The sequence below is a fragment of the Equus przewalskii genome, chromosome 9 (assembly GCF_037783145.1).
Source record: "Equus przewalskii isolate Varuska chromosome 9, EquPr2, whole genome shotgun sequence".
NCBI lineage: Eukaryota > Metazoa > Chordata > Mammalia > Perissodactyla > Equidae > Equus > Equus przewalskii.
The window spans coordinates 41,116,277-41,143,939 of record NC_091839.1 but is presented as its reverse complement, the minus strand read 5'-3'; the positions used below and the strand labels follow the sequence as shown (position 1 = coordinate 41,143,939).

General features: G+C 43.1%; 1 protein-coding gene and 1 long non-coding RNA gene across 3 annotated transcripts; one reads left to right on the top strand and one right to left on the bottom strand.

Moving 5' to 3' along the window:
- Positions 1–1,699: 1,699 nt before the first annotated feature.
- On the bottom strand, positions 1,700–5,911 carry PNRC1 (proline rich nuclear receptor coactivator 1). The gene is made up of 2 exons (XM_070559158.1): positions 5,127–5,911; positions 1,700–2,802 (listed from the first exon to the last, which is right to left on the bottom strand). The coding sequence occupies exons 1-2, from the start codon at positions 5,658–5,660 to the stop codon at positions 2,359–2,361; spliced, it is 978 nt and encodes a 325-aa protein (XP_070415259.1). The 5' UTR covers positions 5,661–5,911; the 3' UTR covers positions 1,700–2,358.
- LOC103549519 (uncharacterized) lies at positions 5,006–26,093 on the top strand. Of its 2 annotated transcripts, none has more exons than XR_011522565.1 (6): positions 5,006–6,098; positions 6,378–6,949; positions 7,502–7,597; positions 21,769–21,893; positions 24,356–24,522; positions 25,364–25,620. It is a non-coding gene; the product is annotated as an uncharacterized lncRNA (long non-coding RNA). The 2 variants fall into 2 exon arrangements; XR_011522563.1 differs by lacking the exon at positions 5,006–6,098 and adding an exon at positions 25,763–26,093 and having other exon boundaries at positions 6,558–6,949; positions 25,364–25,456.
- The last annotated feature ends 1,570 nt before the right edge of the window (positions 26,094–27,663 follow it).

Here is a 27,663-nt window from a genome sequence, read left to right as displayed (position 1 = left end):
TACCATTACAAGAACATTGGGGAAAATGTTTCAAGAGACTCCAACAGGAGAAAAATAAAGTTGGCTGAATAATTGGGCTGCACCGTGGTCTGAATTCCTATGTTAAAACCTAACCCCAAGGTGATGGCATTAGGAGGTGGAGCCTTTGGGAAGTGATTAGGACATGAGGGGAAAACCCTCATGAACGGGATTAGTGTGCCCTCACAACAGGAGTCCAATTAGCTCCCTCGCCCCTTCTGTGCTCTAAGGACACAGCAAAAACACACCACCTATGAACCACGAAGTGGGCTCTCACCAGACACCACACCTGCTGGCGCCTTTATCTTACACTTCCCAACCTCCAGAACTGTGAGCAATGTTCACAAGCAGCCCAAAGAGACCAAGACAGGCTGCCAAATAGTATTTCACTGTAACAACAAAACGACTTGACTTTTAAATTTAATAGCTTTTCACTAAATATATCTGTAGTCTAATTCAACCAATTTTGTTCACTCTTCAAACTATAAATACTACTACTACTTTATATTATTATCTATTTCCTTATGTTATTCCTTTAAAAAATTTAACCACTGTCTTTACCAGTGTGTTAACACTTCTCTTGGAAAGTCTAACTTTTACAAGGCTGAAAGCTTACCTATATTTTATTATGACTTCAGTTTCTCTAAATGCATTTTTTAAAGCCAGCTACATATATACCTATATGTAATAACAAAGTATAGTTTTCTCTACATACATATAAGAACAAAGCACATGTTATAGCCAGTGTCAAGGAATAATGGTTGGCTGGATCCGTATTGAGCTGCATATACAAGACAGCACATCCATCTATTAGTAATTCTCATTCTGTGGCTAATGCAAGTTAACACACCCTCCTGGCACTATTCAACAAGTCAAGAGTGATTCTAAGCAAGGCTGCGCGCCTTGTGCACCACCCCGCACTCTTGTACAGCCAGAAAGTTACCTCTCTTCCTCCCCTCCTGTGTGAGCCAGATGGTACACGACTCCTCTCCCTTTTTTTTCTCAGAAGGATGGTAGCACCTTTCCCATCTAGTCCACCTTATAGAATCATACACCTACCCTCTTAAGACCCTTTTCCTTTTCACATGTGTAAATATTGCCCAATTACTCAGAAAACTTTCTTCCTTTTTGTTGAGATAAACTTTAGCTTTGCGTAATGTAACTAAAAACCATAAGGAAAATTGCATTTTAGTATTTCTTATTGGAATAGACCACATAAATATACTATTAAATAGAACAAAGTTTGAATTTCAAAGCAAAAATACATAAGCTGTCATATCTAAAATCTCCATCCACTATTTTAACATCAATTACCCTTGCTTTGGTTCAAATACTGCCATTCAGTATCAATATAAATTTAGTAAAACAAGTGTTTTTTTTTTTGCTGAAAACATATGGTATAAGTCAAATGGTACTTTATGAAATGGTCCATATATAAAAATATACTCTAAGCTATAAACTAATGAGCTTTACTTTAGACCATAACCATTTCCATTTGTAAGATAGGGAATTCCTCCCATTAGAGGTAGTAGTGTTAAATTATTGGACCCTCTAAATTTCAGAGGGAAGATGGACGATTAGTAGAAAGCCAAAGACATTTAGCTAGTAAAATGGAGTTAAAATCCATCTCCATGTCACACATTCAAACATGAAAAAGTCACACACAAAGAGTCAAGACTAGTTTAAAAGGGGGGGGCCAAATTATTATTATTATTTAAAAATTTGATTACAACCAATTTTGTTGGCATTAAAATTAGAGGTATTTTAAATTTGAATAATGGATATAAACCAAAAGCCAGAAATTAAGCTTGGTAAAAATGGGAATAGGAGTTTTCCAGTAATCACAGATTAGAAGGCAGAAATCAATTTAGAGAAACATAGACAAACCCCATGTTTACAATGATTGTGCCACAGATTGAAACTTCAGTAGTGCATCAGTAAACTGTTCACATTTAGATCTTCACCTTGAGATTCAACAGCTGTTTCTTGAAAAAAAAAATCTCAGTACCTTGTGCAAATAAATTGGTCTTCCGTGTGCCTTAGCACACACTTAAAATTTCTCCATTGTATATATACAAAACACCTACCATTTGGGCAGGGCAAAATACATACTTTCATAACAAAACTATAATGTACCTCTCAAGTATGAACAATATACACATAATACATGGTATACAGTATTTACAAAATATAAAATATAATACAAGCTGTTTGTAATTTTTTAAACTCATCTTTTGCACTTGTACGTTGCAACAAGGCAAATTTCCATTTCTGTACCAATTTTCAAGAGTCCAGGGATTTTGGAAAAACTAAGTTTTACAGACATACTGAAATTGAGATCTAAGTTTGCACTTTTAGGAGAGTTTTTAAGTGTACTGCCATCAGCTCCCTATTTTGGTTGGAATTTTCAATCGTGCTCCCCATCCAGTGACTAGGAGGCTTTGGAAGAACACTAGGAGAAGGCGGATCGCTAAACTTTGCCCCAGCATAATTTTCCTTCTGGCTCACTTCAGTGAGAAATGCTGATTTCTTCAAATGCATATTTTTAATGTTCTCAGTATTTTTAAAAGGCTTTTTTTCCTGCTTCTGAATTATATCAGACGAAACAGAATCCTGCCAAAAATTATGTTCATTTCTTTTTGCAGAGGTGATCTTGGTTAGTGGTAAGTTATATTTGCTTTTCTGTCTGTTTATCTTTGGTTGTTCACACAAGTGTATACCATGAACAAGCTGGCCGTGGGGAATGGCAATTTTCTCCGATTTTCCCATCTTTGATTTTAAAACCTACAAAGACAAGGAATATAAAAATGAATACAGTCTCATGATAAAAATCAGTCATGAACCTCATACCACATATCTAATATATTTTCTTTTAGAAAGTTCCCCTGGACTTTAGTGCACTGTCTTGATGAAGTATGTGCTTGCTGCACTTATCACTGGATGTCCAAATAGACACATTTTGTTTACCACTAAAAATCCAGTTCATCACCACTGTTAGCAGTGTGCCATGTACGAGCCAGTTCTAAAATGTCAAAGGAAAAAACCCAAAGTAACCCCAAGTTCATCTTTCTATACCTATAAGAGTAATGAGCTATCTTCCAAACACCTATGCCAACCTCCAAACACTGACAAAGCTCAGTGTTTTTACAGTAAGATGTTGTCAAGAGAAATTTTCAGGGGCTGGCCCCGTGGCCGAGCACTTAAGTTCGCGCGCTCCGCTGCTGGCGGCCCAGGGTTTCGTTGGTTCGAATCCTGGGCGCAGACATGGCACTGCTCATCAAACCACGCTGAGGCGGTGTCCCACATGCCACAACTAGAAGGACCCACAACGAAGAATATACAACTATGTACCGGGGGTCTTTGGGGAGAAAAAGGAAAAAAATAAAATTAAAAAAAAAAGAGAAATTTTCAAATGCTTTTATTCTGGTTGGTTGCATAAAAATAAAAACTATGTTAATAAATACATTATTTGCCTTTTAGACAGATACCTTCAAAATTATTTCAGAATAAATACAAATTCGATTAGCAGGAGCTAGATTTTAAGTAAGCAAATGTTTTGATAATGGTTACTAAGTCTACACAGAAAAACCTATCTCCAAGCTTCTACAAACAAAACTTTTCAGAAACTTATATACTAAAATAAAAATCTAAATACTAAAATACTTATCACTTTTTATCTTTTCCAGTTAGACATACTTACAACAAACACATAATCAGAAAAAAATGGGTCCCGCCTGTCCCCTACTTTCTAGCTTAACAACTGCTTCAAGAGCTTTGCTAACTCAAGCGATCCCCGCAGGCAGCCGGAGGGAAGGAGGTAACCATTCGACCGCTCCCTCGTTCCAACACTAATAAGTAACACGGGAGGAAAGCAGGGCACCAACACACAGCCGGAGCACATTCCATATCCACAAGCCTAACTGCCCAGAGCTCCCTGGTTTTAATGCCCTTCTAGAAAAGGAAGCAATCTTACTTATTGCCCAGGAAGCAAGAAGGACAAAGTTCGCTTTCAGATCCTCATTAATATTTCAGAGCCATGGAATTTTAAAACAAAAGGAATCTAAGAGAAGGAATCACGGCGGACAAAGTGAACTTCTTCCCAGGGCACAGCTCAGTACGCTGCACACACCTCTGCCCAACATCCTTTCAACGAATCGCGGTAACTTATTTTCATTTCACTATTATGAAAACCTCTCTGAAATTAAAAGTCAACAAAATGTTTTATTTTGATATCAAGGTTACTTTAATTTCAAATCATCTCAGCGACTTAATCCCGTTTGTTTTAATTAATGTTATGAGAGTCCATCAGCATGGCAAGCGGGCAGCATAAGCTCGATTCAGCTGATAACTTTTCTTTCGAGAACTTCATCACTCTGGACAGCACTGAGGAAACTGCCTTCCACTCCGAAAGCGCGGCGGAGTACCCAGCGCGGGCTGTCCGGACAAGGAAGTCCGTCCCTCTCCCAGACGAGCACACAAAACCTACGGCTCCAGAGAGGCACGAAGGCGGCCGCCGCCCCCGCCAACTTTCAAAGCGGAAAGTACGGCCAAGCAGGGCGCCCGGCGAGGGGCAGCGCCCAGCGGGACAGGCGGGCGCCCGGGGGGCCTCACGCCTCGGCGGGGAGCAAACCAACCGGAAGCGAACCGCCCCGGCCCACTGCGCACCCACGGGAGAGCGGGGAGCCCCTAACCGCCCGGGAGCCGCGACGGCCCCCAGCCGGCCTCGCCTCCTTCATGGGCGCCGGAGCGCTCCGCACGTAGCGCGCTGACGTCAGCCTCCCGCGGGCCCCGGCCCTCCCCCAGCCCACCGCGCGCCCGGAACGCCGAAACCCCCTGGAACGCCGCCAGCTTTCTAAATCGGGGCTGTTGCTGGGGCGCAGCGGCGTCTCTCATTGGCTGTTTCCTGGGAGCCAATCAGCGGCGCCAGCGCATGCCTCCCCTCCCCCCCTTCCCCCAGCAAGAACAGAGCGGGCGTCACGGAAACTTCCCTCCCGAGTAAACAGCGGCCCCTCGCCCCGGCCCCTCAAGGCTGGGCCCCGACCTCAGAGCCCGCGGCGCCGTCCCACGCCGGACCTCTCCGACCGCCCCAGGCCCCCTCGAGCCCTTACCTCTCTTCTGAAAGAGGGCTGGCCGGGCGCGGCGGCCGGCAGCGGGCCGGCGAAGGGGCTCGCTTCCTCAGGGGGGTTTGCGGTCGCCGGGCCCGAGGCGGCGGCCTGCTCCGGGACCTCCTGCGCTGCGCTCTGGCCCGTCGCGGGGCTCCGCCCGCCCTCCAGGCTCGGCCGGTGCTGCTGGTACTGGTGGAAGCGGCTGGGCAGCTGCCCCGCCGGGCTGGCCCGCACCTTCTTCTTGCGCCGCTTCTTTGGCGCTGCCCGTGGGGGACCCCCCGCCGCGGCGAGGCTGCAGTTGGGCAGCGGTGCTGGGGCGCGAGGCTGAGGGGTCAGACAGGGACCGTCGCCCCCTAGGAAGTGAGGGAGGAAGAGGGTGGGGGGCAGTGCCCGGGGATCCGGGATCCGGGGTAGAGCCGGCGGAGCCGTGGTCACCATCGGAAGAGCCCCGAAGTAACCGCGGGCGGAAAAGCCCAGGGGCGCAAGGCGGCCGCCCAGGACAAGCGGCTCCCGCTGCGGGACGGAAACGACGGTCATAGCGCCAGGAGGAAAGTGGCCCAGCAGGAAGAGAAGGAGGAAGTGAAGCCGGAGAGCACAGGGCGGCGGCGGCTGCTGCTAAGAGAGCCCGAGAGGAACGCGGACCATGGCTCGGGCGGTGGCGGCGCAGCAACAAATAGCCTCAGCCCCCGCTCCGAGTGTTGTTATCAGAAGCTCCGCCCTGCGCCCGCCCACCTCCCTGCGAAAGCCCAATCGGCCTGCGGCGCAGCAGGCCACGCCCCGCCGGCTCCGCCTCCACCGCCTCCGAGAGAGACACACAAACAAGTAGCTTGCTGCAGCCGGGCACAAAGAGCGCGCACTGCGCAGGCGCTGCCAACGGGCTCTTTCGGGAAGAGTCGGTCCCGCGAACAATGAAGTTCCGTTTCTGCCCGCCTCCCCCACCCCTCGCCTTCCTCGCCCCAGCACCTCGCCCTGAAGGTAGTGGTCAGACTGGTAGATCTAGGCTGAACTTGGGAGTGGAGGTGGGGTGCGGGATGGAGAAAGAATCAGGAAGCATCAAGGCCACTGATGCCTCCTCGGCCACTGACCTTGGGGAAGTATCTGTTTTATCTCAAGCCCAACATTATTAATCATTGGGCTTTTTTGAGATTTCGAAGTACGTTATAGGGATTTCACTCCTAGCTGTCTTGAAGAAAAGCAGTCCACGTTTAAATTATATTTGATGAAGTGTGGCTCACATTTTTATCATGTACTCAGGTCAGCGCTGCTCATTAGCCGTGGTAATCAGAGGAAGAATGGAATGACTTATTGATTGAAATTGGCCCTTTAATACACAAAAAGTTCTCCATAAACCTGTGACTGGGCATTGGAAGTGCTACAGCTTTCATACTTGAAGGACTGTGAGACTTTGGGATCGCAAAACGGTGTCTGATAACTAAGGAGGAAGCAGAGGAGGAGACTCGAAGGGAGAAAGTGAAACAGCTCTGCAACATACGGAGTATTTTGCTAGCTGTGTGTTGATAGAAATCTCACTCTTGTCATCTCCCTACACTGTGCTCACACATGAAAAGAACTGTGGCTGTTTATCAAGCACTTACCTGCCAGGAACTGTTCTTTATATAAATTGTCTCATTTGAACCTCACAACAACCCTAAGGACTAGGTACTGTATTTTATCCCCATTTTAGGGAAAGGAAACAGGCTTAGAGAGTCAAAAAAGTACTTCTTAAACATCGTACAGTAAGTTAATAGCAGAATTTGAACTCTACTCCAGGTCTGGCAAGACCGAAGTTTTACCATCATCCAGAATACTAGCTGCCACACTAAATGGTAGGTTTTTAGAAATTTCTGTATCCTCACAGCTTCTAACCAATCCTTTTCAGCTCTGTAGTACTTGATAAGTGTTTTATGCTTGCTAACAAAGTTGAACAGAGGGATTATCCAGAATAATGCTTCCCAATAACTTTACATAAACTTTTAATACTACATTCCATCATTATTGATGTCTGAATTTTATCATTTTTGCTGGATTTTACTCATTTTTTTTTTAAAGATTTTATTTTTTTACTCCCCAAAGCACCCTGGTACATAGTTGTATATTCTTTATTGTGGGTCCTTCTAGTTGTGGCATGCGGGATGCCGCCTCAGCGTGGCTTGATGAGCAGTGCCATGTCCGCGCCCGGGATTCAAACCAACGAAACACTGGGCCGCCTGCAGCGGAGCGCATGAACTTAACCACTCGGCCACGGGGCCAGCCCCTGGATTTTACTCATTTTTGTGTTTCCAACACAATACATAGTAGGTGTTCATGATCATTGGATGAATGGGACTCATATACTTCCAGAGCTGTAAGAGATCTTAGCCTTTAATTTAAATCCTCAGGTCAGCAAATGATGCCGAGTTTAAGATCCGTTGAGGAGAACGGCCTGGCGAGAATTGCAGAAGAGCAGGCAAAGATTATGGAACCTCTGGAATGAGGTGATTTATTCTTTTCTTTTTGTAAGAGTTTCTGCTTTTTCAAAGCACTTCTTTGTTATCTCATTATTACTGTAATCCTTTAAAATAGATAGAGATAGGTTCTATTTACATATCATGTAAATAAAGCCTCTAAAGATAAAGTAACTTGCCTGAGGGTCACACCGTGAGTCCCGCACTAAACCACTTGAACTCCTAATGCCTAGTCCGGTGCTCTTTTCACCATATCCCAAGGCCTAAAGTTTGACTTTATCTGGGGGTAATATCACACCGTCCTGGGGAATGATTTACCCTCCCGGGGCTGCTGCGCTGCTCGTTGGTAGTTCAGTGGGGCCTTTGATGAAGGACACCTATTACTGTGTGTGTTTCTCTCTTGGGTGAATGTTGGAGTTACTGTGTGATATGTGGCTTATCCTTTGAGGCCTGAAGAGTAGGCCTCATGTTAGACCCTGGATTCTGTACTGTGAGAAAGGTAGCCTTGCAGCTGTGGCCATCTGGGTGATGGGTGCAAAGATGCTGCCCACCACTAAGAGACTGGGAGCTGAAAGGGACCACCAGAAGAGAACTATCCAGGTTTTATACACCAGATCACTGGATTTCATGTTACTCTCTGTGTATACTTCCTACAGAGCCTTAGTGTTTAGTAAAATCTAATTGTAATACTCAAACCCGGTTTCATCTGTGCTATATGATATAAAGGAAAAGGTCAGATGCTCTTGTCCGGGCCCAAAGGGCCAATCATGGACGTAGCAGGACATTCCAAGGGTAAATCTTGGGAGGACTCTCAGGGTTCTTGAAGGCTTTTCTTCCAGCACATGTCTTGCTTTTATTTTTTGTTAAGTCAACAGTTTCTTTAGAGGAGGTTTGTTTTTTTTTTTTTCAAAATAAACAGTTGAAAAGTAAGCCAGGTATTAAAGAGCAGAGAAAAGAAGTGAAGGCCCTGGGTGAAATAAGCGGTTTACCTGCATTAACACTCCAGAGCCCTCCAGATTCCTCTACTCCTCTCCTTTCTCTCCCTGTCTTACCTTGAATATCACCTTTCTCTCCTCCTGCTCTGAACGTCTTTCTTCCACCCTCACTATGACTTTATTTCCATTTCCTCTACCTATTGTCACTTAGATCTTACATGTCTAAGCTCTCAGGGACACCTGTGTGAAAAGAGGAACACTTACTCCAATATATATTTTGCTTAATGCTCAAATTATTAATCTGTCAAATCTGTGAAATAATATTCCTCTAAATGTTGAACACAACCAGGAAATCAAAATGTTTAAACTTAACAAATAAAAATTTCCCTGGCATTTAAGCACTGATCACAAACTTTATCAACAAATTCTGAAAAGTTTAATTAAAATTGTAAGGTTTGTATTTAAAAGCAAGCAAAATATGCACGAATTTTCACAGTAATGACAAAAATTTATTCTGATACTTTAATTGCTTCTGAAGTGTTATTACCATAGGTTGAAATTAATGTCTTCGTTACCCCTATACTTATACCTTTCTGGGGTTGCAATAATTTTACTGTATGGTTATTTCTTAAACCTTCCTAAGGGGACAGCAGGCCTGTGGGGGTTGTGCTTTGCATAGGGTGCCTGGCCGAAGGGGAGAGCAGAGTTGAAATACAGCTCTGCCTCACCCCTTAAAGCCATCTACCCAGGGGCTTGGGGCCACCTGGAGGAAGGGATGTCTTTTCTCATTGGTACAAAGGTGTCAAAAGGACTAGTGGCTGTCATGGGGTACAATAATATTATGGATATTTGATTCTATTTCATCTGAGATATAAAACTAAAAGAAAAAGCATGTTATTTAGACCAGCTGAGGTTTCAACCATTTGAATCTCAGTTGGGTCACAGGCCTGGTTGTGCCTTCTGGCTTGCTCTCCTATTACACATTGATAAAATTTTTTAATTCCTTGCTGTTCACAGAATGCAACCTAATGCCTCTCCTGAAATGGTGTATTTTTGAACTTTCCTTTGGCCACCTTACATCTTATCATTATATGTTGACCTAGACTGTTCATTTTTACAAACCAATTTTGTTTCATTCATTTGTTATAATTAATAGGGCCGTTGTAAGGTTTCATCTTTCATGAGACAAGATCAAGTCTACATAATTAGCTATCTTCTTCAGGACATTTGGCAAATCATCATCTTGAAACACACTATTGAATTAATTCTCTTTCTACTTTGTCATTTTGCGACCCCAGTGCTGACTAAATGCTGGGTCTCCTTTCCTCCTGGTCATTGTGTGTGACAAATGTTGTGGAGCACTGCTTTCTGTTCTTGGTATGGTTAATATTTTTTTCCAGGACTGCTTGGCTGATTCCCAATTCCCTCTGTTCATCCCTCCCTACTTTCACAATTAGCGAAAAGGCAAGTCTGTGCTTTATAAACTAATATATGCTTTAGATTTGTTTTTAGAAACCCATATATATCTCTCTGTATTTATTCAACTTTTAAAAAATTAACATATCTATGTTATCACATTCACTACCTTTTATAGCCAAACTGCCTTTTACAATTGTAAACTTTTTCCTTTGGAGAAGCATTATGAACTTTCATAGATTAACATAGTTTCAATTATCTATGATTATCTTCCCTTTTTGCTCAGTTCTTTAGAGCTTGCCCAGTGAAAGGCCTTTTAAGATGATTCTGTTGTCTCTTCAGCACTTCTCCCGTTTTTTAAAACATTCCTAATTTTATATACATAAGATGTTTCAGATTATCTTCGGCTTTCTCTGACCCAAAACATGGAGTGAGCTATTTTATAAGGAACCGTACTTCCTTTAAATGAAGAAAAATATTAATGGCACAATCTGGGCATCAGGGATGAATATCAGATTGTTCCCCATGAGTACAGATTGGGATTAGGAAAACATCACTGCTAGGTTAATTTTTGGGGAAAATTGGAAGACATCTCTTTTTAAAATTATGAGTCTACATTGATTTTTTAAATTCTAATTTAATTCTAATACTACGAAGACATTTGAAACATTTATTCCATTGTAAAAAGAATTTTTAGTTTTCTTCCCAACATAATCGTAAATTTTCAAACCCTCCCCCACAATGCACTTGTGCTCACGTGTAATCTTTCTATGTCTCATCACTCATCATTTCTGTAATCATGTCACTAAGCTTAATGTCTTACCTTCCACTTTGTCTCTCATGTCTTTCTCCCCTTTTTATCTTTTAATTTTTTTCTACTGTTCTCATCATCATCCTTATTTCATCTCCCCTTCCTTAAATATTCAGAGCATGGAATTGAAGCATAATTCCTTCTCCAGAGTGTTTTGTAACTCTGGAGAGTGACTGTTTTTCTCATAATTTAAGTTCTTTGTAAAACTTGGGACATCCAGGTCCATCCCTACTTGCAACTACTCAAGATCAAATCATCAAAAACTTAATGCCATTTTTGTATGTGTGACAGACTGCGCCCTGTAGAATATTGGCACATTTTGATTGACTCATTGATGTACTTTTACTCAAGTAATTAGTGTTATTAATAAGTATTCCAGAACAATTTTCTACATCAAAACAAATAGAAAAGGGCAGGGGACCACAGAAGAAAAGCAGTTGGGACAAGCATTTTACAATGGCAAAGTTTTGAGTAAAATTACCTCTTTGGAAAAAAAAGCAAGAAAGAGCATTGTGTACATTGTTAGGTTTTTTTTCTTTGCAAGGATTCGCTCAGATTACCTAAAGGAATGGGATTTTTTTAAGGATATATACACATACACATAAGGAAGGCAAGAAGATTGACCCTACACCAGGCCTCCTAAGATCCCAGGAAAAGCTTCCTACCCAGAACTCATGGGAGGAACAGGAATTACAGTATAGTGCCTAATAGACCTGGAATGAAGTTTGGAAACTCAAAATTTATTCAGGATCCAGTGCAATCCTAGTTACCAGGTTATTTTGTCACTCCTTAGCAGAAGATGTTTGTTGATCCTTACTCTGGCATTCCCATGATTCAACCACTCTTTCTGCTTGTGCTTTTTGTGTATTTCCACTTCCACTATCACTACCATTACCTCACTGTTTATTTAAAGTTCAAATTCCAGAGAGAGAGGAACTGATTGGTCTAGTGTGGGTTGGTCCAGACTGGATGATTGGTTGATTCATCGCCATCATCCTGGTTCAACAGAACTTTCTTTTTTTTGGTGAGGAAGACTGGCCCTGAGCTAACATCCATGCCAGTCTTCCTCTATTTTGCATATGGAATGCCACCACAGCATGGCTTGGTGAGTGGAGTATAGGTCCGCACCCAGGATCTGAACTTGTGAACCCCAGGCCACCAAAGCGGAACATGTGAACTTAACAATGACGCCACTGGACCAGCCCCAAACAGATTTGGTTTTTTGGGTTTTGGGGGGGTTTTTTGCTGAGGAAGATTTGCCCTGAGCTAACATCTGTTGCCAATCTTCCTCTTTTCATATGTGAGCCACCACCAGAGCATGGCCACTAAGAGACAAGTGGCGTATGTCCATGCCCAGGAACCAAACCAAAGTCGCCGAAGCAGAGTGCAACAAATTTAACCACTAGGCCACCAGAGCTGGTCTTCTCTCTCTTTTTTTTTTAATTGAGGTCATATTGGCTTATAACATTGTATAAATTTCAGGTGTACATTATTATATTTCAGTTTCTGTATAGGCTGCATCGTGTTCACCACCAATAGTCTAGTTTTTATCCATCACCATACATATGTGCCCCTTTATCCCTTTCACCCTTTGTCTACCCCCTTCTCTGGTAGCCATCAATCTGTTCTTCTTATCTGTGTGTTTATCTCCCACATATGAGTGAAATCATATGGTATTTGTCTTTCTCTGTCTGACTTATTTCACTTAACATACTACCTTCAAGGTCCATCCATGTTTTTGCAAAGGGAGTGATCTTATCTTTTTTTTTTTCCCCTAAAGTCTCAGTACATAGTTGTATATCCTAGTTGTAAGTCCTTCTAGTTCCTCTATGGGATGCTGCCACAGCATGGCTTGATGAGTGGTGTCTAGGTTTGAGCCCACTATCTGAACTGGTGTACCCTGGGCTGCTGAAGCGGAGTGCATGAACTTAACCGCTACAGCACAAGGCTGGCCCCTGATTTTGTCTTTTTTATGGCTGAGTTGTATTCCATTGTATATATATATACACCACATCTTCTTTATCCATTCTTTTGTGGATGGGCATTTGGTTTACTTCCATATCTTGGCTATTGTGAATAATGCTGCAAATGAACATAGGGATGCACAAATCTCTTTGAATTGTTGTTTTCATGTTTTTTGGATAAATGCCCAGAAATGGAATAGCTGGGGGCCAGCCTGGTGGTACAGCGGTTAAGTGTGCATGTTCCGCTTCGGTGGCCCGGTGTTCACCGGTTTGGATCCCAGGTGTGGACGTGGTACCTTGTGGCAAGCCATGCTGTGGTAGGTGTCCCACATATAAAGTAGAGGAAGATGGGCACAGATGTTAGCTCAGGGCCAGTCTTCCTCAGCAAAAAGAGGAGGATTGGCAGCAGATGTTAGCTCAGGACTAATCTTCCTCAAAAAGAAAAAAAGGAATAGCTGGATCATATGGTATTTCTATGTTTAATTTTTTGAGAAATCTCCATACTGTTTTCCATAGTGGCTGCACCAGTTTGCTTTCCCACCAGCAGTGTATGAGGGTTCCTTTTTCTCCACATCTTCTCCAATATTTGTCATTTCTTGTCTTGTTAATTATAGCTATTCTAATGGGTGTGAGGTGATATCTTATTGTCATTTTGGTTTGCATTTCCCTAATAATTAGTGATGTTGAACTCTTTTAATGTACGTGTTGGCCATCTAGAACTTTCTACTAGACCTCTCCTGGGTGGCTCCTGGCTAAGATGATGACCCAGGGTGGTGAGGCACTTATCTATAAGGAACCACTTAAGACTGCTTCAGGGACTGGGAACATGACAAGCATTGAGAGATCTGGCCAGCCCAGTACATTGCATAACCCACCTTCCAGGTGCAAAACCTCCCTCTTCTTGTTCCTGGGATTCTCAGGAATCCGAGGGAAGTGAGAGAACCTACAGAAACTCTGGGGATCTCTGACCTTTCATGGGAAGATGGATTTCTAGCAACACTGTCCCGTCATCCCTGGTGAAGCAACAATTGGCTGGAGCTGAGTAGAGCCTGCCCTTTTGAATCAGGCCGTGCTCACCCAGCTCATTTCACTCCTTTACCTGCCTGACTCTCTAGGCAAATAAGCTCGAAACTCCTCTAAAACTAGAATGGAGGCGGTGAGACAAAGGGCAGTCGCTTAGCTGGGAGGCACCTGAGGACTCAGGCTGAGACAGTTTGGAGGAAATGGAAAGGTGGACTTGGGAATCAAAGTCTGAGACCTGGTGACTGATAACATGAGTCAAGCAAGAAGAGCAGACAAGGTGGGAAGTATGAGGGTGTTGAGAGGTAAGGGGAACGGAGACAAAGAGATGGCTCCCAGACTTTCAAATCTGCTCAATTTGGGGAGAAATGATAGTCTTGACAGAAATAGGAAAATCTAGAGGGGACAATGTGGGGGAAAATATGATTTCCATGGTTTAGTAAGGTTTTGTTTCTGATTTTCCTCATTTTAAAAAAGGAATTGAAATTTTTGTTTTGTCTCTCAAATACAAAAGAACCCCCAAATAATTAAGTTGTTTTCTTTTTGCCTGTGAACCCATGATAGAAAAAGTGTTCTTAGTCTTGCTCAGTGCAAAAAACATGGAAATCCATTTGTTCAATCAATCTGGTTATCTTTGGCTATTTCATTTGACATTTCCATAAATAGGAGTTAAACTACTTCCAAGAAATTTAAAATAAATTAAGGAAGATGGATTGAAACATACCCTGTCAAATTGCCTTTATTTTTCAGGTCCCGGACCAGTCAATTCAATCCTGGTCCTTGCAGTCAACTAAAATCCATGAGGAAAATAGCATATTTGATTTTTGCACAATACTGCAGTGCCCCAGTTTTTACAGTGTTTGAACTTAGGGTGACGCAACAAAGTAGAATTTCAGCCTCTGCGGCCCTTTCAGCTGTGTGATGGTAGAAGGGGAAGCTCGTTCTATAGAAGTGCTTATGATTTTCAAGCCTAAGTGAGACTGTGTAAAGGTTTTTTCTGTAGTTTGAACATAAGAAGAAAAATGAGGGGCTGGCCCTGTGGCTAAATGGTTAAGTCCAGGCGCTCCACTTCGGTGGCCCAGGGTTTCACCAGTTCGGATCCTGGGCGCGGACATGGCACTGCTCGTCAGGCCATGTTGGGGCGGCATCCCACATGCCACAACTAGAAGGACCCATAACTGAAAATATACAACTATGTACCAGGGGGCTTTGGGGAGAAAAAGGGAAAATAAAATATTTAGAAAAAAAGAAAAATGAGATTTGGCCAATGATTTTCTGTTAATTCTTCCTGAGAAAGAACATTTTCATGTCCTTACAACATCCAGGAAGATTTGGGATTTGTACAAAACAATCAAATTTGTACAAACAATACTTACTGTACCCTTATTTTATTCTTGAAAATTTAAGATATGTACAAGAAGCTAAAACTGACATTCCCTGAGTTACATTATTTTTTAAAATTCCTGAACACAGAGAAAGACCAAAGAAATGTCTGTATTGCAGAGCTGAAGAGTAAGCACAACCACCTTCATAGAGAAGCTCTTCATAGAAGGAAGCTGGGATGTTGATGTTTTGCCAAGTTTTCTCTGAGATATTGACTACAATTCGCAGCCAAATATGACTCATTGCTATAAATGCTATATCTAAAATGATGTCATTAGCTTTTTGAGTTTCAGGGAGGGAAGAGAAGAGGGTGAGATTTTGGCCTAACTAGTAAGTGAGCATATTACAGTTATTCTGCACATGTGCAACAGGTGCATATAATATTAGGGGGTTTTTTTTGAGTAAGATTAGGCCTGAGCTAACATCTGCCACCAGTCCTCCTCTTTTTTGCTGAGGAAGACCGGCCCTGAGCTAACATCCATGCTCATCTTCCTTTACTTTATATGTGGGATGCCTACCACAGCATGGCTTGCCAGGCGGTGTGTAGGTCTGCACCCAGGATCCAAACTGGCAAACCCAGGGCTGCCAAATCAGAACATGCGAACTTAACTGCTGTGCCACTGGGCCGGCCCCAATATGATTAGTTTAATTCTGACTTCAGGGGTTCTTTAAGATGCAGCCCAGCCAGATCATCCCATAGCAACTCCCGCTAGTCAATAATACATGCCATGCACACAGAACTTACAATCAGCTTCTTATTGCTATACCCTCAAGGGTAAGCCGTCAGGCAAGGATCACCAGAGTTTTGAGGACCAAACAAACAAACAGGAATAAAATAGACTTGCAGGACACAGAAACAGAGAGTAGAAGAAAGTTTTTGAAAGCCCCTCTAGTTAATAGCTTCAGATTGTTAGGAGTATAGTACATCCATGAAACAAAAACAGGATGCTATAAAAAGGGAACAGAATACAAAAGAACAATTGAAAAAACAAATGCGAAAAGGCCTACACTAAGATAGGTAATAATCAAAAAAAGACATGATTATTAAAATCTTTCTAAGGGAGGGGCCAGCCCGGTGACATAGTGGTTAAGTTCGCACATTCCGCTTCAGTGGCCCAAGGTTTGCAGCTTTGGATCCTAGGTGTGGACCTATACACTGCTCAGCAAGCCATGCTGTGGTGGCATCCTACATACAAAATAGAGGAAGATTGGCACAGATGTTAGCTCAGGGACAATCTTCCTCACCAAAAGAAAAAAATCTGTGTAAGAGAAAAACAGATCACGTACAAAGCATCAGAATTGGAGTAGTATCTGAAACATCAGCTTGAAGCTAAAAGACAACGGAACAATGACTTCAAAATCCCAAGAGTAAATGAATTCCAACTTAGAATCTGTTTCCTCCCGTTTTGGGCTGAATGTTTGTGACCCTCCAAAATTCACATGTTGAAACTCTGCCTCCCAATGTGATGGTGTTTGGGGGTGAGGCCTTTGGGAGGCAATTAGGTCATGGGAGCAGAACCCTCCTGAATGGGATTAGCACCCTTATAATAGTTACAGGAGAACTTGCTTCCTCTCTTTTCTCTACCATGTGAGGATACAACAAGGAGTCTGCAGTCTATAACTCAGAAGAGGGCCCTCCCCAGAACCCCACCAGGCTGGCACCCTCATCTTGGACTTCCAGCTTCCAGAATTGTTAGATAGAAATTTCTGGTGTTTATAGGCCATCCGTCTATGGTGCTTTGTTATAGCAGCCTGAACTGACTCAGATACCTCCCAGACTATCAATCAAACATAAGGGTAGAATAAAGATCTTTCAAATACATAACAGCTCAAGAAATTTACTCCCCATGCAGTTTTCCTCAGGAAGCAACTGGAAGAGGCACTTCATTAAAGAGCGTAAAACCAAGAAATAATAAGACATGGGCTATCCAGGAAGCATTAGAGCCCACACAAGAGAGGAGTGACAGGAGTTTCCAGGGTGCGCTTGAGAGGTGAGCTAGAGAGCAACCAGCCCAGACTGCAGCAGCAGGCGAAAGATTTTGGCAGGGAGGGGAAGATCTCCAAGAAAGAGATGAAAGTGATAGAATCCTCAATAAGTTTGAAGGAATTGTGAAGAGATGTGCACTTCTGGCAGAGAGCTTGGGGATGAATAAATGCTAGGTAAATGGAAAATGAAGCAAGGAAAATGAAGTCAATGAAAGAGCAAGGCGATTATTAATTCCAAAGAAGAGAAAAAGTAGAAGAAAGAGAATATATTCATAGTACAACTGATTGCATGTAAACACCAAATACCAATAGAATCCAAACTTATGATATGACTATATTAGGAGGATGGAGAAGGAGAGTATACGTATATATGTAAGTATATGTATACAGATGGGATCTGGGTAATAATGGAGCTAAACCCTCATCTTCATACTAGAAAGTCATTATCAGTTTGTATCTTAAACCAAAAAATAGGGGCCGGCCCGGTGGAACAGTGGTTAAGTGTGCCATGCTGTGGCAGGCATCCCACATATAAAAAGTAGAGGAAGATGGGCACGGATGTTAGCTCAGGGCCAGTCTTCCTCAGCAAAAAGAGGAGGATTGGCAGCACTTAGCTCAGGGCTAATCTTTCTGAAAAAAACAAAAACAAACTGAAAAATAAATACAGCACTATCAACATTTTATTTTAAAATATGAAGGTTAATACTAAAAGAACAGGTAAGAGCATTGAAAGAAGTTGCCTGGGGGAGGAGGGAGTGGACAGGAAGCGAGGGTGGGCAGAGGGAGTCCAGGAGCCTCTGCTTTCATTTGGGGCCCTGTAGTACTTATTTTACTTTTTAAAAAAATACATGATTTTGGGCTGGTCAGTGGTGTGCTTAAGTTCATGCACTGCACTTCAGTGGCCTCAGGTTTGCAGGTTTGGATCCTGGTTGTGGACCTACAACACTGCTCATCAAGCCACACTTTGGCAGCGTCCCACATACAAATAGAGGAAGATTGGCACAGATGTTAGCTCAGGACCAATCTTCCTCACTGACAAAAAAACCCATGATTTTTTAAAAAGCTGACTGACGGGATTTCAAAGTTAAAGCAAAGGCACAGAGGCATGAGTGTACAGGGCAGGCATGGGTAGGAAACAGAAAATAATTCAGAGAAACTGGAAAATTCAATAAGGTCATACTGAGAGGGGTGCTCAGGGCCCCACTGAGGAACTTAGAATTCACCGCGTTGTGGTAACCCCTAGAAGGTGGGTGAACAGGGGTGCCACATGCAGGTGAGTGTATTTTGGAGCGGATGGAAAGATAGGGGCAAGACAGCCAAAGCTGAAAGGCAAGGAGACTGGTTAGAAAACATTTCAATTGATAAAGTCTGAAGGATCTATAAGGCATGTTCAGTGGGGGTAGAAGAGATTAGATATATGAGAAATATTCTAGGTGGAATTGACAGGATTTGGTTAAGAATGATTTGGACTTTTCCAACCACACCGTCTAAGGGATTCTGATGCGAAAATTTAGTTTGCCCAATTTTAATGGTCCTCCTCATTTCCCAGAGTTTGCTCCAAATGGTATTTGGTCTTTAAGAAAATTAAGGCACTGAGTTTGGCGAGAAGAAAACAAAACCCTTCTGCTGGTTGGATCTACTTGCGCTATTTCAGGGTCCTTATGAGGTCCCATCGATGCCTCAGTGCTTGTTACATTGTCCAGAAATAAGTGAGTCTATCATGGCCATTATTGTTTTCCATAGAATGTGACTCAATTTCTGAGGGCAGTGCCAAATGAAAAGTTTCAAAAAACATTTTGAGCACTGCCAGCAACATTGAACACTGATACATATTGCCAACATGTATCAGCAGGCTTCAAAATAGGCATATCTTTCACTGTGATATTATTATATATCACATTAGATACTGGCGTAGTGGATTGGATGATGTCCTCCCTCCCCCCACCTCCCCCCCGTCCCTCTGTACCCTAATCCCAGAACCTGTGACTGTTACCATGATTGGAAAAAGGGTCTTTACAGATGTTACTAAGTTACAGATGTAGAGATGAGGACATCATCCTGGATTATCTGGGTGCGTCCTAAATCCAGTGACAAGTGTCCTTGTAAGAGACACAGAGAACAGGGGCTGGCCCCGTGGCCGAGTGGTTAAGTTCATGCGCTCCGCTGCAGGCGGCCCAGTGTTTCATTGGTTCGAATCCTGGGCGTGGACATGGCACTGCTCATCAAACCACGCTGAGGCAGCGTCCCACATGCCACAACTAGAAGGACCCACAACGAAGAATATACAACTATGTACCGGGGGGCTTTGGGGAGAAAAAGGAAAAAATAAAATCTTTAAAAAAAAAAAAAAGAGACACAGAGAACAGAGACACACAGAAGAGGAGCAGGCACGGTGACCATAGAGGCCGAGATTGGAGGGATGTGGCCAGAAGCCAAGTAGCACCTGGAACCACCAGAAGCTGGAAGGGACAAGGAACTGATTTTTCCCCTGGAGCTTTCAAAGGGAGCACAGCCCTGCTTTTTGGACTTCTGGCCTCCAGACCTGTGAGAGAATAAATTTCTGTTGTTTTAAGCCACTAAATTTGTAGTAATTTGTTACGGCAGCAAAAGAAAGCTAATACAATTGGTAATATTACATTTCCTAAATGTCCTAAAATACCGAATAACCTAAATGTCTTATATATGAAGATTATATGTTTGATTTCAAGGAGAAGAAACCACATGAGCCATCTCAAGCAAGATGGGATTCTTATTCTAAGAATGTCAAACTCAAGGGACCTGTGGAAAACTAGCCAAGCCTGAGTAGGAGCTCTGGGCCATCAGCACCACCCAGTAACTCTTGGGGTGCTGCTTTTTTCCTGTCCTGTGACCAAGTCAGCCATGGGAGTCTCTCTTCCAAATTCCCATGAAAGGGCTCTGAGTGACCCAGCCTGTATTTGAAGTCCACTCTTGACCCAAACAATTGTCAGGGGAGCGTCAAGCAATTTGTAATTTGCTTGTTTGAGCTTTCTGCTAAATAGCTCTCTGCTATGGCTTTTAAGTTTCAAGAAATTAATGTGCTTTTCCTTGAAAGCTTGCATTATTTTTTAAATTGTGGTAAAATATACATAACATAAACTTTACCATTGTAACCATTTTAAAGTGTGCAATTCAGTAACGTGGTACATTCACAATGTTGTGCAACCATCCCCACTACCTAGTTCCAGAATACTTTTATCACCCTGAAAGGAAACCCCTTATCCATTAAGCAGTCACTTCTCCATTTCCTCTCCCACAGTCCCTGGTAACTCTGATCTGCTTTCTGTTTCTATGGACTTGCCTTTTCTGAACATTTCATATAAATGCAGTCGTACAATATGTGGCCTGTTGTGTTGGCTTCTTTCGCTGAACATAAATATTTTCAGGGTTCATCCATGTTGAGGAAGTATTTCATTCCTTTTTTTAGCCAAATACTAATGCATTGTATGGATCTACCACATCTTGGTTATCCATCCATTAATTGATGGACACTTGGGTTGTTTCCACCTTTTGGCTACTGTGAATAGTGCTGTTATGAACATTTGTGTACAGGTTTCTGTTTGAGTTCCCCTTTTTAATTCTTTTGGGTATATACCCAGGAGTAGGATTGCTGAGTCATAGGGTAGTCATATGTTTTTTGGAGAACCACCAAACTGTTCCCACAGTGGATGCACTGTTTTACACCCCAACAGCCATGCATGAGCTTCCGGTCTCTCTCCATCCTCACCAACAATTGTTGTTTTCTGGTTATTTTTTGTTTGTTTGCTTTTGTGATTATAACCATACTAGTGGATGTGAAGTGGTATCTCATTGTGGTTTTGATCTGCATTTCCCTAATGACTGATGATATTGAGCTTCTGTTCACATGCTTATTAGCCATTTGTGTGTCTTCTTTGGATAAATGCCTATTTAAGTCCTTTGTCCATTTTTAAATTAGGTTGTTTATCTCTTTGTTGTTGAGTTGCAAGTGTTCTTTATATATTCTGGATACTAGACTCTTATCAGATATACATTATTAGTTTTTAAATATGGTTGCAGAAGTAAAATCTCTTTCTATTTTTTGGTCAGGGTATTCTCAAACAGAAAAAACCAAGGTTTTGCTTGGTGCCCATTAACCACAGGTTATTTTAAATGAGCATCTAAGAATGTACTATGCTTCCTCCTAATGATTCAGGAGTTGCAGCTGTGCAAGTATTATTTGTCTTCTTCTCTCCTCTCAAATTCATCTTGGGGTTTCCCAGGGATAATCAATGACATGTCTGTTTCAACCCTTGGTGATTTCAGGTTATTCTGAATTTTCCTTATTATTGTGCCTTGTTTTCTTTTAATTGCTTTGAGATTGTACTTCAGACTTCCTGTTTTTAACCACCTATCCATGTTTGGTGTAGAAAATTTAGTTTTTCAAAATTATTACACTCTAAAACGGTGATTGAAAAATGACACTAGCAATCAAGAAAATCAGGATTTTTGATATTTTTGTGTTTCCAGGGAACTGACTATGGTGGGAAGTGAAAGTAAACACAGTCTAGTAAGTAAAATAATAAAATAAAAAGTAAACAAAAATAAAATAATGGCAGCAGGAAGATGAGCTGATTTGTGTGAGTTAATGATTTTTAAGTGATCAAAAGTTAAAAGCCATAACTTAAGCTTGTTTTTCCAAAAAAATAGCTTCTGAAGGCTTGCTGTGAAGTCACATGCTCAGCTCACTGGTTCCAGTGGTCAGGCATAATTTCTCTCTCCAAAGTCCGCTCACCCTGATTGCTTTGACACAGCTGCAACACCATCGCCACCAGGTACTCAAAAGTGTCAAAAGTTCCACTTGCCTAGCACATGCAGGTTTTCTCCTCTCCAGACTTTCACGTGGGGAAAAGCAAGATTCCACTTACTTCCAAGTCTTTGAATAATATCAGCATTTCGGAAGACGACCCACATGAATCCCTTGGTGTCATATGCTCCTCAGTCACTGGCACCCTAATTTGTAAATGCCCGGTGGCACAGCGGTTACGCTCCCACACTCTGCTTCAGTGGCCTGGGGTTCACTGGTTTTGGATCCCAGGTGCAGACCTACACACCACTTGTCAAGCCATGCTGTGGCAGGCATCCCACATATAAAAAGTAGAGGAAGATGGGCATGGATGTTAGCTCGGAGTCAATCTTTCTCAGCAAAAAAAGAGGAGGATTGGCAGCAGAGGTTAGCTCAGGGCTAATCTTGCTCAAAAAAACAAAAACAAAAAAGCAAAAAAGCCCCAATCCTTGTTTATACTTATTCACTGAACTTATAGATAAAGTGAGTTCTTGGAGAGACTCAGAAATCTTCTATTTTTCTCTGTCTGGCCTCTCTGTTAATTTATTCATCTTGTTATTTTAATGTTTGTCAAATTTTTCATCAAAATACCACATCTTCCTTCTCAGGCATTGCTGTCCTGATTTAGGTGAAAATCTGTAAAACTGTTTCCATTTTAAACAGATAAAAGCAGAGCTTCTCTGGTTGGAAATGATGTGGGGAATCTAGTATGTTAAGCATAGACGGTATATGTAGTCTGATTTTGTTACACAATAGATAGTGAAACAAATCTTTTAACTGGGACTTTTTCTTAATAATAGAGAATATTGGGGCTGGCCTGGTGGCACAGCGGTTAAGTTTGCACCTTCCGATTCGGTGGCTCGAGATTCACCAGTTTGGATCCTGGGTGCGGACCTACGTACCACTTGTCAAGCCATGCTGTGGCAGGCATCCCACATATAAAATAGAGGAAGATGGGCACGGATGTTAGCTCAGGTCTAATCTTCCTTAAAAAAAAACAAAAGAGAATATTTTTAGACCATAATCTAATAACTTTCTTACCTGAAACCATTAGTAGGGCTTAAAAGAAAAAAATAAGCAATTTTTTTTCTTTTCTTTTTTTTTTTTGAGGCAGATTAGCCCTGAGCTAACTACTGCCAATCTTCCTCTTTTTCCTGAGGAAGACTGGCCCTGAGCTAACATCCATGCCCATCTTCCTCTACTTTATATGTAGGACACCTACCACAGCACGGCGTGCCAAGCAGTACCATGTCTGCACACAGGATCCGAACCAGCGAACGCTGGGCCGCTGAGAAATGGCACATGCGCACTTAACCGCTATGCCACCGGGCCGGCCCCCAAAATAAGCAAATCTTACCTTGTAGCAAAATGATAAATAAATATAGCTTCTAACACTATAAAAGAAGACACGTCTTTTAGAAGGTTCTGTGTAGCACTCCCATAAGATAGGTGGATATAGGGTGCTGTGTAGAAAGTCTTAAAAAACCCACAAATATACATTTCCTGCTCTCAAAGAGCTTGTACCTTCTTGAGAAGGAAGCTTTACATGAACAGTTTGATTAAATGGTATAATGTATGAAAAGCACATGCTTTTGGTACACGTTAAATAACACCATCAAGAATTCATTTACTTAACTTTCATTCACCAAAAGCTTTTTAAGTGCTTTCTAGGTACCAAACACTATATGAGACTTGGGGATTGCTGTGCTAAACGAGACGGTCATGGTCCCAGGCCACCTCAACGGCAGTGTAGAGCAATACACAACGGATGTGACAAGCCCATGTGGGACTACGTGCAGTAGAGGTGGCTAAGTTTATTCCTTAGTATGAAAAAGCCTTGGAAAGCTACAGGTACAAAGTTTGGGCTTGTTATCTGTTTATCAGATAGTCCGGCATGTGGCTCTCGCCTCTAGTTGCAGCAGCACACCGTCACTCACGTCCACAATACACACATCCTTCCAGGTAGAGCTGGGCCATGGGGCTGGAAGATGAGTGGTATCGGGGCCTGGCTAGGGCTGTTGGCAGCTGCTGCCCGTGCCTTCCCTCTATAAAGCAGGTCAGCAAGATACTCAGGGAAGGTGTTGGCGGGCGTGCTGGCCCCTGGGGAGGGCTTTATTAACAGATGTTCCTGGAAGCCTTCCCACCCATGGTTGCAAGTCCACTCCAAAGAGAACAGACTAGTCTTCTAGCTGCACCTGGTAGCGACTGCTATCTTTCCATCAGTTCTCTAATGAATAGGGACAAAGCTGTGGCCCTGCCCGCTGCTCCCCAAAAGATACAGAGGTAGAAATATAATTATGTGCCCAGCTTCCCTGACTCTGCGAACCAGCACCTCAACACACACCCGGCAGGTTGGGCCTCCTTGTTCATTTCCGTTTTTCAGCTCTGTCAGTGAGATGTATTTGTTAACAAATGTGCCTGAACTTCAGAACCTCTCATCTCTCCTTACAGGAAACGCACGCACGGTGTGCTTACTTTCCCTCCTCCCCTTTCTCGGCTGCCTGTCCGCTCCCTTCTACTGGAGACCAGCACACACTATCTCGGGGACTCATAGCTTACCTAATTTGCCTGCTTCAGGCTGCCAGCTGTTTTATACTTTACTGAAGAATTGTGCAATCGTAAGCAAAGAGCCTGGAGCTGGGGGCGGGGGTCGGTGAGAAACAGGGATTCTGTCCTAATATCGGGGCTCGCAGTCCCTGGGGGGCGGGAGCCTCTGTCACAGAGAAGATCATTATTATTGCTGCTGCAACTGTCGCTTTAGGACAGCCATTTTGAGAATGTGGCCAGAGAACCCTGCTGTCCCCAAGTTCCTCCCTCTTCCTCCGCTTGTCTGCGCGAGGCCAGTGATGCGGGGTCGGTGAGCTGAGGAGTTGAAAGAAAGATTTCTTGGACTCTCAAGATCTGGCAGTAGTGCTCTTTTATTTAGAGAATAGTGTGGAATAGCACGGGGACAGGACCCACGGGCAATCAGGCTGCTGCGTGGGGACAGGGCCCACGGGCAGGAGGAGCCCCTGCTACTGCTGCAAACATGGGTGGAGAGTCAGGCTAAATTTAAGGCATAGGTATGTGAGCCATCTCTTTACGAGACAAAGGAAAGAACATGTAAAAAAGTTAAAATGGTATCAGTGCAGGTGGGGTTTGGCCATTGGGTGGTCCCACAACTTTTAGATAAGAATCAAATTGGATTAAGTAAAGGCCAGAAGCCACCACCCTAAATCAGTTACATGAGGTTACCAGACAGTAACCAATTTAAGTTCTTGCCTTTGGCATTGATTAAGAGTTTCTAGAGATAAGGTCATCTCCCTTCTTCCTGGCACAGAGAGGGAGGCAACTTTACAGATGGAGGTTTCCCTTACAAATGTAAATGTCTCCCAACAAAGGGCAAGCAAACTCCACTCCTCGGAGGCTGCTTCTCACCTGCAGTTTTAAAATTAACCAGCCTAAAATCCACATCACCAGGTTTCAACCAAAACACATCACAACAGAGTGCAGAAGCCGGTATGAGAATCCTGCTGCCTTCTACTAAGCCAGACATAAGAGATTTGCAAAAAAGTAAATGCCACTCCTCTCAGTAACTTTTGTTTTGGAAAATATAGTTATGTTTTAAGTAAAAATGTTATTTTTGCTAACATGTAATATATTTTTGTTGTTAATTTTAAATAAATAAATATTTGTAAAGTTTTGTTTTCATTTTAATAAAACAAACATTGATGTAACCCTTGTAGAGAGCTCCTTAGAATCCTCGACAAATTTTAAAAGTGGAAAGGGGTTCTGAGATTTAAAAGTGTGGGAACCGCTGTTCTAGGGCTACTCTTGACCCCTGTTAATTCTCTGTCCTGCTCTTCTGCTCTTCTCGAGGGACCTCAGTGCTTCGACTCCCCCCTCCACGCTGGTGACTGCTGTGGGCAGCACGTGAACTTCTGGGCGCTGCTCTGCAAGGACCGGAGATCAGGGAAATCAGACTGCCCCCGAGGGGGACTGGATAAATCCATGCACCGCAGGTGTGAGCAGCCACTCCCTCCTTCCACAGTGTTTATAGGGCGCCTGCCCTGTGCCACGTGCTATTGTAACACTGGGGTTACAGCTGCAAGCAAAACAGGAAATCCTCCAGTGCTCTGTTGGGGTTTATTGGGAGAGTATAGAAGAATATAATGGAAAATAAAGCCGTATGTAGAAGGAATACTAGAAATTATTTGTGAGAGCTTGACTTTATGAAGTATTTGGGATAACCCCAAATTCAAGGTTCCTTCCCCCACGAGTTTCCCAAAGGTGATATTCAGACGACAGACAATGGTAAAGGAAAGCAAAGCAACCTGATAAAGATGGTACGTGGGTGTCTGTGTGTTTTCCTCACGAGTTACGTAGCCATTCTGCTAGTAGGCCTCTGGGCAGAAGGTGTTTACAAATTTCATCTGGGTAAGGAGGCAGATATGAGGCAAGAAAAGTTCCTGCGGTCACGGTGGGTGGGAGGACAGCCAGGAGAGCAGACTTTTAGGACTGGCAGCTCAAGGGCAAGACCAGACTAGCATCCTGGCAGCACAGGTTGGCGACGATCCAGAGGAGAAAAGCATGGGCTCTGAGCCACTGTGAGGTCACCTAAGCACCACCCTACAGAAACCATCTTAAGGAGGAGAAGACAAAGGGGGAGAAACAGCTCCAACAGGGAGTTATGACCTGAAATGAAATCATCTTAAGTCAGAAGAGTGAGATACTTTAACTGGTGATTTTCAGTTCCATTTCCAATGTTGACTTTGCACATCTGAGCTAGAGTGAGGTCAAATTTCAGTCTGGCTGCCGGAACATTTTGTTGTTCCTGGGTTTGTGTGTGAAACTCTGAGGCCGGGAACTCTGGCAGGAGTGGCTCAATTAGACCCTTCCTTCTCCTTAAGGCTAAACCCAAATGTGACTACCAGTTAGTCACATGGGAGACAGGAGGTTGAAGAGAAGAGACGCCCAAAGGAAAAGAGAACAGGATGGACGGGTCTTTTCTCCAGAAGAAAATGGTTCCTGTTTTCCTTGCCACTTAGGCCACCTGGAAGGAGAAAGCAGAGGAGAGAGAGCTGGCCGCTTACCCCTTATAGCATGCATACAAGAAAGAGAAGAGAGGGCTAGAGAGAACAACAATGGGGGCTGTCTCCTTCCATGCTGGGAAAGTTCTGGCCTTTGGGCTGGCCTGGTGGCACAGCAGTTAAGTGCGCACATTCTGCTTCGGCAGCCCGGGGTTCGCGGGTTCAGATCCTGGGTGTGGACCTTGCACTGCTTGTCAAGCCATGCTGTGGCAGGCATCACACATATAAAGGAGAGGAAGAAGGGCACAGATGTTAGCTCAGGGCCAGTCTTCCCCAGCAAAAAAGAGAAAGAGTGGTGGCAGATGGTTAGCTCAGGGCTAATCTTCCTCAAAAAAGAAAATAAATAAAAATAAATTAATTAATTTTAAAAAAAAGTTCTGGCCTTCTGACAAGATAAAGAAGAAAGAAAGAGAGCCCCACCCTCATGTGGCCCAGTCACTGTCCTGGAACAACCCATCAGATTAGGTCTCCTTTCTGGAATGGGAATGAAAACAAGGATCAGGGAAGAGCCTGAGTAAACTCCCTTCTCTTCAGGTCTCAACCACAGTGCGCTGAAAGATAGGCATTTTAAATAGGCACAGTAATGAGACTCCGGTTAAGAAGAGATTGAAGTCCTATGCTAAGCAAGGAGCAGAGCCAGGTTTTGAATCCAGGTTTGTCTGTTTGCAAAGTATGACACGTTTGCAATGC

What these genes read in the sequence shown, in the direction of transcription:
- PNRC1 (XM_070559158.1), bottom strand. Translation starts at nt 5,660, where the DNA reads ATGACCGTCGTTTCCGTCCCGCAGCGGGAGCCGCTTGTCCTGGGCGGC. An exon ending in AGCCCTCTTTCAGAAGAGAG is followed by an intron (nt 2,803 to 5,126) that starts GTAAGGGCTCGA and finishes TTGTCTTTGTAG; the next exon opens with GTTTTAAAATCAAAGATGGG.